The sequence below is a fragment of the Pristiophorus japonicus genome, chromosome 5 (assembly GCF_044704955.1).
Source record: "Pristiophorus japonicus isolate sPriJap1 chromosome 5, sPriJap1.hap1, whole genome shotgun sequence".
Classification (NCBI taxonomy): domain Eukaryota; kingdom Metazoa; phylum Chordata; class Chondrichthyes; family Pristiophoridae; genus Pristiophorus; species Pristiophorus japonicus.
This window is the reverse complement of record NC_091981.1, coordinates 227,716,285-227,734,567: the sequence shown is the minus strand read 5'-3', so window position 1 is coordinate 227,734,567 and position 18,283 is coordinate 227,716,285. Positions and strand designations below refer to the sequence as shown.

Sequence of the window (18,283 nt, the reverse complement as noted above, 5' to 3'; positions counted from 1 at the left end):
TGTAGCAGACTATCCGCATCCATTGTTTTATCCAACTGATTACCCATTTTCACGCTGTCCCTCGTATTACCGTGTCGTTACGCATTCACGTCGTCGTGCGATTTGAACAAACTTAAAACAAACAGACTTTACTAAAACTAACACAAAGCCGCGTCGCCCCGCAGCTTGCGTCGCCGCGCGATTCAAAACACTTGAAATAAACGGACTTTACTAAACTAACACAAAGCCGCGTCGCCCCGCGGCTCGTGTTGCCGCGCGATTCGAAACACTTGAAATAAACGGACTTTACTAAACTAACACAAAGCAGCGTCGCCCCGTGGCTCGCGTCGTCGCGCAATTCGAAACACTTGAAATAAACGGACTTTACTAAACTAACACAAAGCCGCGTCGCCCCATGGCTCACGTCGCCGCGCGATTCGAAATACTTGAAACCAATAGACTTACAATAAACAGACTTACTAAAATCAGCACTGACTTTGATATTACTTCACGGTTCGCGTCGCTGCGCGTTCGCGTCGGCCCACGTTCACTCGTTCGCGCGCTTGCGCCGCCGCACGTCCCACGTCACTACACGTTCATGCTGCCGTGCGTCTGCGTCAGCCCTCCTTCACTTGGCCGCACACTCGTGCCGCTGCACGTCTCGCGTCGCTACGCGTTCCACGCTGCTGCGTATCTGCATCAGCCCTCCTTCACTTGGCCGCACGCTCGCGCCGCTGCACGTCTCGCATCGCTACGCGTTCCACGCTGCTGCGCGTCTGCGTCATCCCTCCTCTACTCGGCCGCACGCTCGCGCCGCCGCACGTCTCGCGTCGCTGCGCGTTCGCGTCGTTGCGCATCCGCATTGGCCCTACCTTTCGAGTTGCTGTGTGATTTAAATTCAATCAGTGCCTAGACGGGCCAAGTGATATACGAGGTCGACGTCACACCTGACTTGAACACCTATCCTCTATTTAATTTCCCATAAGCCTTATTTAATTCCCTGTGAGCCTAATTTTCTAAATTTAATTTCTTTTAGTCTCCAAATTTCCCTATCCTTTCGCGTCACTGCGCAGTTTAAATCCAATCAGTCAATGAAAGCCCTAATTTAATGGAGTTTTTCTGCCAACTGGACAGGAGTGATTTTTTTTCTTTTAGACTGCAGTGGAATTTTTCTCATAATTTAAAATCTCAGAACATTTTTTTTTAGCACCTATTTAGTACGTTACTTTTTTTTTCTTTTCCATAACTAGAGAGAAGTCTGGCACATAGGCTGTGGACTGCTTTTCGTTATCTCAATTGTTCCAGCCTCAAGGTCGTGTTATTTAATATAATATATTTTTTTGAATCCTTTTGAATCCATCTCAGTTGTTTTGCTGTGCCTTCTCTGAATGTTTTCTTTCGACAAGTAAGTGAGCATGTTAAATCCTTTTTTTTTAACCACCGGGACCATGTAATTTTTTCTTTTTTTTTAACAAACCTGTCTTTTGTGCATTTCCTGGCTCCGTAACTTATCATCCGAATATACGTAATTCAATAAGGTTCACACTCTTAAACTTCCCACATACAGGACAACACTACGAAGGGTTTAAAAAAAGCTTTCATTCTGTTTGAGATAAAACAAACCACAACTCCCCGGCTTTTTTTTTACAGTAAAAATCACAGAAGGATTTCTCATTTAAACAGACGTTCACAAGAGTCTCTTTTCTTTCCTATTAATTTTTGGATCCATGATTGATCATCTATCCCTATCTAGCTCTAACTATAACCTATCTTTCCAAGTCGCCGCTTGGTTTGCATCATCGCGCAATTTCCCTATCTCTATCCCTATTCTAAGTTTGAAAGGTATTCACCAGATTGTCCTGGATCTAGTTCAGACACTACCTGAGAACCAGCGAGTGGCTAAACTTTCCTCAGACTTTTGAAACCGGGGGAAACTGGAGCAGTATTGAAATCATACTCACTCCAGTGGCCACTTTCCCCTCGTCTCGTCCAAGGCTAGTCTGGCTCTTAATTCGCAAGTTTTCGGCAGTCGTCCGTTGAGATCCCACTTCTGACACCAAATGTTGATTCCTGGATTCTTTTACCTCAATCTGGTTCAGCAAAATTACTGAAACGAATACCGTTTGTGCTTTAAACAAAGCAAGCTTTTATTTAAAAAGCAAATCCCGATCGGGGACTTTATCAGACAGAAGGAATGCATGTCTGTTCGAACGCACTCACTTCCTACGGACAAAGTGACGTTACATTGTAAAGGGACGATGGTTATACATTTTCGGCAAAAGATAACAAGATAGGGCCAGAGTGACATCCCAGCTCAGCCCATCTCTTTTGATCCCTCCTTCTCTTTGTCCACTCATAAGCCGACCCAAGCATGGTCCGATTTTAAACAAAGACCTTCTGTCAATGTTTCAGGTTAATAACATGATTTAATAAGACCTTGAGGTTTTTCTGCAAGCTGTGGATTTTTTTTCAATATGTGTTAGTGTTGTAACATTTCGCAGTCTCGAGTCTGAGATGTCATGGCTATTCCTCCATGAATTGTTTGTTAGCTTATACTGTCCCTATACAATTCCCACGTTCTCAACTTCAATGTCTCTATACATTTTTAAACATTCACATTGTCGCGTACCATCATGGGTTGACAACAGACACCTAAAAGCCATGAGCACTTATGGCAATCTCATGAGCCCTTGTCAGTCATGGTTGGCCTCCGAAGCATACCCAGTCCCGATCGATTGTGATCATTACAACCAAACTATGATGGGGATAGTTCTCAGGATGCCAGTGATGGGTCAGTCACAGCGGCCAGTGCCAATATATTGGGTAGAAAATCTTGAGGTTATCTGAAATGGGGTATATGTGTGGTATCATGGGGCACCTCCATATGTGGTTAAGTGGGGAAACTCCATGACCAGCACTGATCTGAAGGGATGTCAGGAAAGAGGTGCACATGATGTTGTGTCCACATCACCTGAATGTGTTCGACCAACTGGTATGTGGATTTAAAGCGATCAACTGTACTATGGAGGTGATGGCTCAGAGCCACGTCCCGCCCCAGGTTGCTTATAGAAACATAGAAAATAAGTGCAGGAGTAAGCCATTCGGTTTTTCCTTTCAGTTCTGTGCGGAGGGGATTCCTGTACGGGCTGCTCTTACACATCCTCCACCTTGCCATCCTCGTCTGCTGTCCAGACACGCCATGGCGCACCATCTTGCCATCCGGAGGAGGCGAAGGTCCCCAATGGAGTGCTCTCCATGCAGGAGTCCTCACTTTATTTATTGGGGACTTGGCCTGGAGGGTGTTGCATGGAGCAATCCCGTGCAAAATGTTTTTAAGTCGATTCACAGACTCCCAGGCTGCCTGTATTTTCTGCAGTCTGGAAGACTCCCTGTTCCATGTTTATGTTGAATGTGCGAGATTGCAGCCTGTTTTGAAAGGGCTGCTCCTTAAATTTTGGTTGCATTTCAGTCCCACACTCCTGATCTTTGGGCACCCTGTGTGGAGGGGAGTGGGCATGTCGGAAGGCCTTCTCATAGGACTGCTCCTGGGCATGGCCAAGGTGGCTGTAGAATTTACTAATATTTCGCAAAGATTCCTTGTACTTTTTCCCCGGCAGAGAAGAATCCCTTTCTGGACTTTTAAAATGGAAGGAAAAACTTCGGGACACAAATGAGTTTAAAGGGACAGATAAGGCCTGCAGGGTATAAAAGGGGATGCATTCATGGAGACCACCCACCCCACCCCCCCCGCCCCCCGTCTCCCCCCATCTCCCCCCAGTGTTTGGACTCATAGGAAAGGGAATTTAATTTGGAACTTGATGAACATTTTGGTATCCTAGGAAAAACTCTGAGGAAGGTACCTAAGAGCATGACAAGTTTAAGATCTCTAAAGGAACATTTTGGAACAGACTGCCAGGACAGAGGGTGGGACTTCATTCAGGAATTGGGTATTGTAGCTAATTTAATTTGTCTGGGAGAATGAGTTGATCGATAACTAACAAGAACTGTGAGACATAAAAATTCGCTCCCTAATGACAATAAATGCATCAAGAGCTATCAGGCTAATCACCGGAGACCATTAGTGGTATGCATGTGCAAATAGACCTATAGAAATCACGGGCCCAGCCCAACGGCCCAAGAGTTTAAACACTGCTCAAACAATGCCAATCGGTGATTTTCCACATTAACACATAGAAACATAGAAACATAGAAAATAGGTGCAGGAGTAGGCCATTCGGCCCTTCTAGCCTGCGCCACCATTCAATGAGTTCATGGCTGAACATGCAACTTCAGTACCCCATTCCTGCTTTCTCGCCATACCCCTTGATCCCCTGAGTAGTAAGGACTTCATCTAACTCCCTTTTGAATATATTTAGTGAATTGGCCTCAACTACTTTCTGTGGTAGAGAATTCCACAGGTTCACCACTCTCTGGGTGAAGAAGTTTCTCCTCATTTCGGTCCTAAATGGCTTACCCCTTATCCTTAGACTGTGACCCCTGGTTCTGGACTTCCCCAACATTGGGAACATTCTTCCTGCATCTAACCTGTCTAAACCCGTCAGAATTTTAAACGTTTCTATGAGGTCCCCTCTCATTCTTCTGAACTCCAGTGAATACAAGCCCAGTTGATCCAGTCTTTCTTGATAGGTCAGTCCCGCCATCCCGGGAATCAGTCTGGTGAACCTTCGCTGCACTCGCTCAATAGCAAGAATGTCCTTCCTCAGGTTAGGAGACCAAAACTGTACACAATACTCCAGGTGTGGCCTCACCAAGTCCCTGTACAACTGTAGCAACACCTCCCTGCCCCTGTACTCAAATCCCCTCGCTATGAAGGCCAACATGCCATTTGCTTTCTTAACCGCCTGCTGTACCTGCATGTTAACCTTCAATGACTGATGTACCATGACACCCAGGTCTCGTTGCACCTCCCCTTTTCCTAATCTGTCACCATTCAGATAATAGTCTGTCTCTCTGTTTTTACCATTAAAGTGGATAACCTCACATTTATCCACATTATACTTCATCTGCCATGCATTTGCCCACTCACTTAACCTATCCAAGTCACTCTGCAGCCTCATAGCATCCTCCTCGCAGCTCACACTGCCACCCAACTTAGTGTCATCCGCAAATTTGGAGATACTACATTTAATCCCCTCGTCTAAATCATTAATGTACAATGTAAACAGCTGGGGCCCCAGCACAGAACCTTGCGGTACCCCACTAGTCATTCTGAAAAGTCCCCATTTACTCCTACTCTTTGCTTCCTGTCTGACAACCAGTTCTCAATCCACGTCAGCACACTACCCCCAATCCCATGTGCTTTAACTTTGCACATTAATCTCTTGTGTGGGACCTTGTCGAAAGCCTTCTGAAAGTCCAAATATACCACATCAACTGGTTCTCCCTTGTCCACTTTACTGGAAACATCCTCAAAAAATTCCAGAAGATTTGTCAAGCATGATTTCCCTTTCACAAATCCATGCTGACTTGGACCTATCATGTCACCATTTTCCAAATGCACTGCTATGACATCCTTAATAATTGATTCCATCATTTTACCCACTACTGAGGTCAGGCTGACTGGTCTATAATTCCCTGCTTTCTCTCTCCCTCCTTTTTTAAAAAGTGGGGTTACATTGGCTACCCTCCACTCGATAGGAACTGATCCAGAGTCAATGGAATGTTGGAAAATGACTGTCAATGCATCCGCTATTTCCAAGGCCACCTCCTTAAGTACTCTGGGATGCAGTCCATCAGGCCCTGGGGATTTATCAGCCTTCAATCCCATCAATTTCCCCAACACAATTTCCTGACATCATAATCAAATTACTGCCGAACGAGCCCGACAAATTCTGACTAAGAGAGCTCAAAACTAATGAGTAGTTCCCTTGAAACAAAGAGCTGGGCTAGATTTGGTGGGAGATAAGGAAGCCTGTTTGGGGTATATTCCCAGTTTTACAAGGAAAAGGACACTCAAGCAGCAGGAGGTGGGGAGTGAAGAAATGGAGTGGTGGAGAAAACTACAAGAAACCATCAAGGATCGACCGAGCTCGCCGACAGCAAGAGGCCCACGGAACGGAAGGTTGTCCGCAACCAAACTGACAACCCAGGCCACCACAACCAGCGAAACGACCAACCGAAACCAACTCAGCAAAAACCAAAGAATTGACATTTATTTCCACTCCACAATCTACTTCTGAACGACCAATGGGTGAGAAATTACCTAAAAGGACTAACTAAAACTATTCCTAACCAAAGAAAGTGGGTACTTACCCCATACATCCAAAACGCAACTTACCGCATCGACGGACGCACCACAACTGAAGACTACGCAGTCCAAAGTCCTCTCCTCCATCCGGGGTATGGCTCGCCTAGAAGGCCAAGTGCAGCGAACCCCAAATCCGCGGTTCACCGGCAACTGTCAAAAGGGATTGGTGAGCATAGCCCCTGAACCCCCAGAGCTATAACTTAGTTAGTTAGGGGAATTGGGAGGGGGAGGCTGGGATAACTTGTGTAAATGTATCTGCATTCTCCTCTTTACCCCATTTAGAGTTTAAGCTGTTTTCCTTTCCCCACAGGCTGTATGTTGACAATTTATTCAATGTGTTGTACCCCTCAGTGTGTATTGGTATTACTATTTTGTGTGTGTTATTAAAGGTGCGCCTTTTACTTCCTTTTAAACACAATAAAGCCATACCTGCTTCCTACCTTGAAACTGATTGTCTGTCCAAGTCTGTCACAGTCCTTTCATAATTCCAGAGTCTAGAACCAAGGGTGTGGGAGCGATTCGAAACCGCTCATATAAGGTCAGAAGGGAAAGCTGATTGCCTTCCCCTTACATGGCCATTAACTGGTGCATGCAGCAGGTGGTCGAGGGGGTCATTCAGCCCGACTGCCTGCCTCTCTTCCATGTCACATCTGAGCCAGGGTGTCCCTGGAGATGGAGCACGCGGTGTCCACCGGTACGCTCGCGGCCTTCCGCGAGAGGTGGGCGCCGAAGGGACTGGAGTGCATCATTTCAACAGGGAACAGAATTTGAATTTGATTTGAGTTGATTTGCCAAAGGTTCCCTTAATGTTCAATTGTTAATTTATGGTTTTTGGTGCCTTCAAAAAAAAAGGGGCACTTGATTGAAAATTACTTTAAAATATTTGTACAGCTGTTGCATTGTGAGTGAGACCAGGACCCTGTGAGAGGAGAAGAGAAGCAAGTGCCCCGCCCTCCTCTTAAAGGGGCACAACCATTAACTGCACATTAAACAAAATTTAAATGAGACTTAAATCAAATTAAAATACGATTCTGGGGCCGGGGTGTGGTGATGTACTGCAGACTCTCAGGTGCCCACCAGTCACGGAAGGCATCAAGCGTACGTGTGGACACCATGTGCTCCATCTCCAGGGATATCCGTGCCCAAACGTAGTCACGGAAGAGAGGCCGGCAGTCGGTCTGAATGACCCCCTTGAACCGCCCGCTGCCTGGATCTGTTTATGGCCACCTTGGTCAGGCCCAGGAGCAGTCCTTCGAGGAGGTCCTTCGATTTAACCACCTCTCTGCACTGTGTGGCCAAAGATCAGGAGCTTACGACTAAAGTGCAGCCAAAAATTGAGGAGCAGCCCCTTCAAATATTGGAACAGGGGCTGCAACCTATCGCACTCTATATTAAAAATGAAACACAGACTCTTCCACACCGCAGAAATTTCAGGCGTCCCAGGAGTCCTGGACCTTGGTGATGTCCAATCCTGTCAACCTGTTTTGTAACAGTGCTGCAACTACATTGGGCCATAATTTTTTGCAGCAGGTCATTTAATGATGTCTGCCATTAGTTAGACTTGCCCTTGCACGTTGAGGTTTTCAAAAATCTTTTGCATGGTAAGTTGCTGAAAATGCAAGCTGATAACGTCGCAATGAGGTAAAAAGGGTATCGGGGACTTGAGTGAACAGAGCAATCAACTTTGTATCTCCTTAACTAATCAGATTGAAGGATTGTGAAATTAACAGCACAAGGACTGAGAAGGATGTGCGAATTAGAGAGGTGAATTCAATGTCAAATCAGGAACAGAAAGAGAAATAAAAGAAAGGAAAGATCAGATTGAGGAAAAAAATGACAAAAGTAAAATCTCCAACAATAATTAATACCCGAAGGAATGAGACTCCACACTTGTAATAGTTAATTTTCTGTGCCAGAGATTCATTGGCAATAATGAACACATCACGTCATTAAAAGGGTACTTACACTTATAATGACAAGACTTATCTTTTGTGGCAAGTTTAGTTCGTATCTACCACGCAAATACAGCAGCTTCGCACCATTCAGTGCATTTCAATGGAGAGGCAGACGGTGAGATGCGGCTTTCATGAAGCTAACAGCAGAGTTGCGCAACTCGGACAGCAACTTTTGGATATTTGCATTTAACCTCGCATCTGTCCTTGCCTGAAGTTGCTGTCCCATTTTTGCATAAGTAACAGAGGAAGCCATTATTTTGACTTCCACCTCAATGTGTTTCGGTACTGGTACGGGAATTGCACGGCGTTTAGGTGTCATTCCATTCTCTCGCCAAGGCCCATCTCTTCCCCCAGTCTCTCTCTTTCTCCCCAGTCCATCTCCCCACCCCCCCACCCCCAGTTTCCTCTCTCTTTCCCACCCCCCAGTCTCTCTTTCCCGCCCCCCAGTCTCTCTCTTTCTCCCTCCATCTCCCCCCCCACCCCCAGTTTCCTCTCTCTCTGCCATAGTCTCTCTCTCCCTCCCCCCAAGTCTCTCTCTCTCCCACCCCCCAGTCTTTCTCTCCCGCCCCCCTCCCGCCCATGCCCAGTCGCTCTCCCCCAGTCTCTCTCTCTCTCCCTCGTCTCTCTCTTCCTCTTTCAGTTCCCCTCCCCCAGTCTCTCTCTCCCCCAGTCTCCCAGTCTCTCTCCTCCATCTCTCTCTCTCTCTTCGCCCAATATCTCTCTGCCCCAATCTCAAATTCCCTCTCTCTCTCTCCCTCAGTCCCTCTCTCTCTCCCTCAGTCTCTCTCTCCCCCACTAGTGTCTCGCTCTTTTTCTGCCCTAGTCGCCCTCTCTTTTCCAGTCGCTCTCTCCCCCCCCCGCACCTTCCACCCGTCCCCCCCACCCACACCCCTCCCGCCCAGTCCCCCTCTCTCTTCCCCAGTCCCTTTCTCTCTTCCCCAGTCCCTCTCTATCTTCCCCAGTCCCTCTCTCTCTTCCCCGGTCCTTCTCTTTCCTCCCCGATCCCTCTCCACCCAAGTTCCTCTCTCTGCCACAGTCTCTCTCTCTCTCTCTGCCCCAGTCTCTCTCTCCCTGTCCTCCAGTCTCTCTCTCCCTGTCCTCAAGCCTCTCTCTCTTTTCCCAGTCTCTCTCTTTCTCTCTCTCACTCTCCCCCCAGTCTCTCTCTGTCCCACATCTGATTTCCTCTCTCTCTCAGATAGTCACAAAAATGTTCGTGTAGATAACCTCAGCGATATTCTAGGCAAAAGTCCTGGAGCCTCCTTTAGTTTTTTCTTTGCTGTGAACATGTCATGAACTATCTCCAAGAAAAATACAATGATTCTGCGCATATAGTAACTTAGAAAATAGGTGCAGGAGTAGGTCATTCGGCCCTTTGAGCCTGCAGCACCATTCAATAAGATCATGGCTGATCATCACCTCAGTACCCCTTTCCTGTTTTCTCTCCATACCCCTTGATCCCTTTAGCCGTAAGGAACATATCTAACTCCCTCTTGAATATATCCAATGAACTGGCATCAACAAATCTGCGGTAGAGAATTTCACAGGTGGCTCAACCATATTCTTTGCTTCAGTTAATTTTTGCATTTTCAGATCCCTTGGTGCCTTGCAGGTACACCGTTTAATATTACAGAGCATGCTGATTTAGATTTACCTTTTAATTGTAACCCACCTGAGAATGATGTTGGTCTGCTCTCTTGCTTTGTGTTTTCTGACCATTCCTGTGTACCTTGTTCCACAATCAGTTTATGGACATTTTCTCCTTGAAGCTTGTTCTTTTCCTCCTATGACTTACTATAGCCCAAATGCTTTAGAAAATGACATCCAGGCATAAATTTGTATCAGATTAGAAGTTGCAATGTGCTCCAGTCTCTACCGGTATAAAAACTATAGAAACATAGAAACATAAAAAATTGGTGCAGGAGTAGGCCATTCGGCCCTTCGAGCCTGCACCACCATTCAATAAGATCATGGCTGATCATTCCCTCTGTACCCCTTTCCTGTTTTCTCTCCATACCCCTTGATTCCTTTAGCCGTAAGGGCCATATCTAACTCCCTCTTGAATATATCCAATGAACTGGCATCAACAACTTCCTGCGGCAGGAAATTCCACAGGTTCTCTGAGTGAAGAAGTTTCTCCTCATCTCGGTCCTAAATGGCCTACTCCTTATCCTAAGATTGTGTCCCCTGGTTCTGGACTTTCCCAACATCGGGAACATTCTTCCTGCATCTAACCTGTCCAGTCCTGTCAGAATCGTATACGTTTCTATGAGATGCCCTCTCATCCTTCTAAACTCCAATGTATAAAGGCCCAGTTGATCCAGTCTCTCCTCATATGTCAGTCCAGCCATCCCTGGAATCAGTCTGGTGAACTTTCGCTGCACTCCCGCAATAGCAAGAACGTCCTTCCCCAGATTAGGAGACCAAAACTGAACACAATATTCCAGGTGAGGTCTCACCAAGGCCCTGTACAACTGGAGTAAGACCTCCCTGCTCCTCTACTCAAATCCCCTTGCTATGAAGGCCAACAGACCATTTGTCTTCTTCATCGCCTGCTGTACTGCATGCCAACTTTCAATGACTGATGTACCATGACACCCAGGTCTCAGTGCACCTCCCCTTTTCCTAAGCTGGCGCCATTCAGATAATAATCTGCCTGTGTGTTTTTGCCCCCAAAGTGGATAACCTCACATTTATCCACATTATATTGCATCTGCCATGCATTTGCCCACTCACTTAACCTGTCCAATTCACCCTGCAGCCTCTTAGCATCCTCCTCACAGCTCACACCACCACCCAGCTTAGTGTCATCTGAAAATTCAATTCCTTCATCAAAATCATTGATGTATGTTGTAAATAGCTGGAGTCCCAGCACTGAGCCCTGCGGCACCCCACTAGTCACTGCCTGCCATTCTGAAAAGGACCCGTTTATCCTGACTCTCTGCTTCTTGTCTGCCAACCAGTTCTCTATCCATGACAATACATTACCCCCGATACCATGAGCTTTGATTTTGCACACCAATCTCTTATGTGGGACCTTGTCAAAAGCCTTTTGAAAGTCCAAAAACACCACATCCACTGGTTCTCCCCTGTCCACCCTACTAGTTACATCCTCAAAAAATTCCAGAAGATTTGTCAAGCATGATTTCCCTTTCATAAATCCATGCTGACTTGGACCGATCCTGTCACTGCTTTCCAAATGCGCTGCTATTTCATCTTTAATAATTGATTCCAACATTTTCCCCACTACTGATGCCAGGCTAACCGGTCTATTATTATCAGTTTCTCTCTCCCTCCTTTCTTAAAAAGTGGTGTTACGTTAGCTGCTCTCCAGTTCATAGGAACTGATGCAGAGTCGATAGACTGTTGGAAAATGATCACCAATGCATCCACCATTTCTAGGGCCACTTCCTTAAGTACTCTGGGATGCAGACTATCAGGCCCCGGGGATTTATCGGCCTTCAATCCCATTAATCTCCCTAACACAATTTCCTGACTAATAAGGATTTCCTTCAGTTCCTCCTTCTCACTAGACCTTCGGTCCCCGAGTATTTCCGTAAGGTTATTTGGGTCTTCCTTCATGAAGACAGAACCATAGTATTTGTTCAATTGGTCTGCCATTTCTTTGTTCCCCATTATAAATTCACCCGATTCTGACTGCAAGTGACCTACGTTTGTCTTCACTAATCTTTTTTTCTTCAAGCTTTTGCAGTCAGTTTTTATGTTCCCAGCAAGCTTCCTCTCATACTCTATTTTCCCCCTCCTAATTAAATCCTTTGTCCTCCTCTGCTGAATTCTAAATTTCTCCCAGTCCACAGTGCTCCCAGTGCTGCTTTATCTGGCCAATGTATATGCCTCTTCCTTGGATTTAACACTATCCTTAATTTCCCTTGTTAAGCCACCTTCCCCCTTTTATTTTTACTCCAGACCGGGATGTACAATTGTTGAAGTTCATCCATGTGATCTTTAACTGTTTGCCATTGCCTATCCACCATCAACCCTTTACGTATCATTCACCAGTCAATTCACGACTCATACCATCGAAATTACCTTTCCCTTAGCTTCCTAATATGGGAGGTAGGTAAACTTGTTAAACAAGAAATCAACCTGAATAGAAACGATGATAGTTGTGGTCATTTAAACAACTGGGTGAAGAACGCGCTGAACGTTTGTCCTTTTCAGTTGTCAAACTGCCGCTGTTTCAGGAGGCGATTGAATAGAATTGAGTGACGTTGAGTGTATATTTGTGACTGAAAAATTACAAACACAGTCCATGTGTGACGATTCCTTTCTGTGGATTTTTGAAGGATCAGCATGAAATTGAAAACATTGTACTTCCTTGGAACACTTGTTTTATTATTTTGTGTCTGTTTCATCTTCTGGATAAGTAGAGTTAAGCCAAATTATTTCAGGTATGTTTTATTTTCTGTGGGGAAAGAGGAGTAATTTGAAACTAAAATCTAATACTAAGATATAACAATGAAACGGTTACATAGAAATCTATAGAAGTTATAACACAGAAATAAATTGTTCAGTTTAACCAGTCTGTGTCGGCATTTCCCCTACATGTGTGCAAATTGTTCTAATGATCTTTACCCACTCTGTTCCCATGTTCCTTCAACCCTTTCAATTCACCTTCTCGAAAGCTTCAATATGCTTCCTGTAGTGTGGAACCCAATACTTCATACAGTAATTTGAGGTCTTATTAAGGTTTTATATTGCCTCATCACTCCCTCTTGGATTTTATATTCTATATCTTGAGATAAAACCTAGAATTTTTTCTTGAAATGGCCTTTTGAACCTCAGGGGCTGCCTTTAATGTTCCGTGAACTTGTAAACCACCCCCCGGCCCCAACCCAAGTCCTTCTGCTCCTCCACAGCACCGACCCGAACTCCATTCGGAGTATAATTACTGCTGTTATTCATTTACCAAAATGCATTATCTCACACTTACTGACATTGAACTCCATTTGCTACTGTTCAGCTCATTGCCCATCTCACCAATATCCCGTTGCAGTTTCCTTTGGTCTTCTGAACAATGAACTATACCGATTTGGTATCACTTTCTGGTGGTTGAAAACGTTTGCTGGAAAACATTTCACAATAAGCCAAAGGTGGCCGATGGAAATGGCTACTGCCAGTGTGACAAGTATAAAGTTACTTGTGAAATGTTACATTGTTTGTTTACTTTTTATATATTTGGTTGGGCACTTAAAATTCTTCCATTTGAGTCTCCGAGAGAGCATGCAAAAACAAGAACGGCAGAGAAAGGGTTAACTTAAATGTGGCAAATGTAGGAAGACCTGCATCAACATTCAAATCAGATGGGAGTGTGTTCAGAAAAATGGCAGCATTCAGATCGAAGATGGTATTTCATAAAGTAAAAATAAATCTATTACGTCAGAACTTGCTTCTGCGAAGCCAATTTATTAATCACAATGAATCATCTCGACGTTAGAACATTTCGAAATATAATGCAGAATGTCTCCATCACAAACTAAGATTCAAATAAAGTGCCTCAGGGTTTTGGCCGGTGCTTTCAGTGTATGGTTTGTCTGCACCAGAATTGTGCTTGCTGTACTCAGTGTCTGATCTCTGCCCACATATCTGATTACATTTGCCTGATTTGCGCCTGGTTGTACAACCAATCCACCTGCTGTCTCAGGTGGGGAAAATATTAGCGCAAATTCGACTTATTTGCTGAAATACTCTCCGATGCTTTAAAATAAAACGCGATTTCCGGTCACACGAACACAGATAATTGACGATCCGGAAACGGAACAATTATTGCAGATCTGCAACTGTAATTTGAGAAGAGATTAAAATCCAGATTTCTGAAAGTCGGACAGTTTTCTGGCAGACAGGGCAGGAGGTGGACAGGGAGTGGGGATGCATGAGGCTGGATCTTACCCATTTTTGCACCCGTCCTATATCTACCTTTATTTCGAGTGGGCAGATGAAGCTGCCATCCTAAAATGGGCAGTGTAAGGGGTGGTTTTCAGGGGGTCAGCTTTCCCTTCAGACCTTATATGAGCGGTTTCGAATTGCTTCCACACCCTTGGTTCTAGACTCTGGAATTATGAAGGGACTGTGACAGACTTGGACAATCAATTTCAAGGTAGGAAACAGGTATGGCTTTATTGTGTTTAAAAAGGAGTAAAAGGCACACCTTTAGTAACACACATGGAATAGTGATACCAATACACACTGAGGGGTACAACACATTGAATAAATTGTCAAAATACAGCCTGTGGGGAAAATAATACAACTTAAACTCTCAATGGGGTAAAGAGGAGAATGCAGATACATTTACACAAGTTATCCCAGCCTCCCCCTCCCAATTCCCCTAACTAACTAAGTTATAGCTCTGGGGGTTCAGGGGCTATGCTCACCAATCCCTTTTGACAGTTGCCAGTGAATCGCGGTTTCGGGGTTCGCTGCACTTTGCCTTCTGGGCGCGCCATACCCCGGATGGAGGAGAGGACTTTGGACTGTGTAGTCTTTGGTTGGGGTGAGTTCGGCTGATGCGGTAAGACGTGTTTTGGATGTATAGGGTAAGTACCCACTTTCTTTGGTTAGGAATAGTTTTAGTTAGTCCTTTTAGGTAACTTCTCACCCATTGGTCGTTCAGAAGTAGATTGTGGAGTGGAAATAAATGTTGATTCTTTGGTTTATGCTGAGTTGCTTTCGGTTGGTCGTTTCGCTGGTTGTGGTGGCCCGGGTTGTCAATTTGGTTGCTGACAACCTTCCGTTTCATGGGCCTCTTGCTGTCGGCGAGCTCGGTCGATCCTTGATGGTTTCTTGTAGTTTTCTCCACTACTCCATTTCTTCACTCCCCATCTCCTGCTGCTTTTTTTTCCTTGTAAAACTGGGAATAGATTCACCCCAAAAAGCCTTCCTTATCTCCCACCAAATCTGGCCCAGCTCTTTGTTTCAAGGGAGCTGCTCATTAGTTTTGAACTCTCTTCTTTGTCAGAATTTGGCGGGCTCGTTCAGCAGTAATTTGATTATGATGTAGTAATGTGGAAATCACCAGTTGGCATTGTTGGCAGTGTGTAAACTCCTGAGCCGTTTGGCTGGCCCCGTGATTTCTATAGGCCTATTTGCACATGCATGCCAATAATGGTCTCCGGTGATTAGCCTGATAGCTCTTGATGCGTTTATTGTCACGAGGGAGCGAATTTTTATGCCTCACAGTTCTTGTTAGTTATCGATTGACTCATTCTCCCAGACAAATTGAATTAGCTCCAATAACAATTCCTGAGTGAAGTCCCACCCTCTGTTCTGGCAGTCTGTTCCAACATGTTCCTTTAGAGATCTTAAACTTGTAAAGCTCTTAGGTATCTTCTTCAGGGTTTTTCCTCGGATACCAAAATGTTCATTGAGTTCCAAATTAAATTCCCTTTCCTGTGAGTCCAAACACTGGGAGGGGCGGGTCTCCATGAATGTATCTCCGTTTATTCCCTGCAGGCTTCATCTGTCCTTTAAGCTCATTTGTGTCCCGAAGTTTTTCCTTCCATTTTCAAAGTCCAAAAAGGGATTCTTCTCCTCTGCAGGAGAAAGGTACAAGAAATCTTTGCGAAATATTGGTAAACTCTACAGCAGGCATGTTTGAATGAGGTGATAATGATTTGGGGACCATGTGTCCCATTTCATTACCACCTCATTTATGCTGAACACTAATCATGCCCATGCAAAATGGGCATGCAGCATTACGAGGCGCTACACAAGAGCTGGAAGTGGATTTAAAAGCTCCACCAGCTAATTTACAAGGATTCACAGAAAGCTTATTTCTCAACCGTTTTTGATTTTTGACAACGGCTTTATCATGTACTGTGGGCCGCCCATTCTTTCCCACTCCAACTTCTGTTTCAATGAATTTCCTGTTGAAATGCTCCTGCATCTGTGTCTCTTGGAGAAGAAGAGGAGGAACATTGGAGTGAAATCTGGTTTGCCTGTTAACACAGAAGGTGCCTGGCATCCACCTCTCACTACCCAAAGCAAGAATAGAAAGCTCGAGTGCTCCTACCTCTAGTTGACCTACAAAAGTCCTTGCAGACATTGCATTCAAAATAAGGAGTTCTGCCACTTGTGCTTCAAATCGACAAATATTTCAGTTCCACAATAGGCATTGTACTTCTAGTGAATAAAGTTCATAAACATACTACCTTTTTAAGCAGTTAGGGGGAGGAACTGAGGGAAATCCTTATTAGTCGGGAAATTGTGTTGGGGAAATTGATGGGATTGAAGGCCGATAAATCCCCAGGGCCTGATGGACTGCATCCCAGAGTACTTAAGGAGGTGGCCTTGGAGATAGCGGGTGCATTGACAATCATTTTCCAACATTCCATTGACTCTGGATCAGTTCCTATCGAGTGGAGGGTAGTCAATGTAACCCCACTTTTTAAAAAAGGAGGGAGAGAGAAAACAGGGAATTATAGACCGGTCAGCCTGACATCGGTAGTGGGTAAAATGATGGAATCAGTTATTAAGGATGTCATAGCAGCGCATTTGGAAAGAGGTGACATGATAGGTCCAAGTCAGCATGGATTTGTGAAAGGGAAATCATGCTTGACAAATCTTCTGGAATTTTTTGAGGATGTTTCCAGGAGAGTGGACAAGGGAGAACCAGTTGATGTGGTATATTTGGACTTTCAGAAGGCTTTCGACAAGGTCCCACACAAGAGATTAATGTGCAAAGTTAAAGCACATGGGATTGGGGGTAGTGTGCTGACATGGATTGAGAACTGGTTATCAGACAGGAAGCAAAGAGTAGGAGTAAATGGGTACTTTTCAGAATGGCAGGCGGTGACTAGTGGGGTACTGCAAGGTTCTGTGCTGGGGCCCCAGCTGTTTACATTGTACATTAATGATTTAGACGAGGGGATTAAATGTAGTATCTCCAAATTTGCGGATGACACTAAGTTGGGTGGCAGTGTGAGCTGTGAGGAGGATGCTATGAGGCTGCAGAGCGACTTGGATAGGTTAGGTGAGTGGGCAAATGCATGGCAGATGAAGTATAATGTGGATAAATATGAGGTTATTCACTTTGGTGGTAAAAACAGAGAGACAGACTATTATCTGAATGGTGACAGATTAGGAAAAGGGGAGGTGCAACGAGACCTGGGTGTCATGGTACATCAGTCATTGAAGGTTGGCATGCAGGTACAGCAGGTGGTTAAGAAAGCAAATGGCATGTTGGCCTTCATAGCGAGAGGATTTGAGTACAGGGGCAGGGAGGTGTTACTACAGTTGTACAGTGCCTTGGTGAGGCCACACCTGGAGTATTGTGTACAGTTTTGGTCTCCTAACCTGAGGAAGGACATTCTTGCTATTGAGGGAGTGCAGCAACGGTTCACCAGACTGATTCCCGGGATGGCGGGACTGACCTATCAAGACAGACTGGATCAACTGGGCTTGTATTCCCTGGAGTTCAGAAAAATGAGAGGGGACCTCATAGAAACGTTTAAAATTCTGATGGGTTTAAACAGGTTAGATGCAGAAAGAATGTTCCCAATGTTGGGGAAGTCCAGAACCAGGGGTCACAGTCTAAGGATAAGGGGTAAGCCATTTAGGACCGAGATGAGGAGAAACTTCTTCACCCAGAGAGTGGTGAACCTGTGGAATTCTCTGCCACAGAAAGTTGTTGAGGCCAATTCACTAAATATATTCAAAAAGGAGTTAGATGTAGTCCTTACTACTAGGGGGATCAAGGGGTATGGTGAGAAAGCAGGAATGGGGTACTGAAGATGCATGTTCAGCCATGAACTCATTGAATGGTGGTGCAGGCTAGAAGGGCTGAATGGCCTACTCCTGCACCTATTTTCTATGTTTCTATGTTTAGGAATGGGCAATAAATACTGGCCTTGCCAGCGATGCCCATGCCCAATAAAAAAAGGAGAGTCATTCTTGACAGGCACTGGAGGCACTCGTCGATCTGCTGTGCATTGGTGCATAGTTCGTCACAGACAAATTGTTTGTTATAGGAACGTAGGAATAGGAGTCCGCCATTCAGCCCCTTGAGCCTCTTCCACCATTCAATCAGATCATGGCTGATCTGTACCTCAACAAAATTACCCACCTT

General features: G+C 45.1%; 1 protein-coding gene across 1 annotated transcript in view; it reads left to right on the top strand.

The window, feature by feature from the left end:
- Positions 1 to 394: 394 nt before the first annotated feature.
- The window catches only part of LOC139264146 (alpha-2,8-sialyltransferase 8F-like), a 102,921-nt gene continuing 85,032 nt past the window's right edge, over positions 395 to 18,283 (top strand). Inside the window, exon 1 of the mRNA XM_070880232.1 lies at positions 395 to 669. Within this exon, the coding sequence (XP_070736333.1) occupies positions 395 to 669 (275 nt within the window). The remainder of the gene's footprint in view (positions 670 to 18,283) is intronic.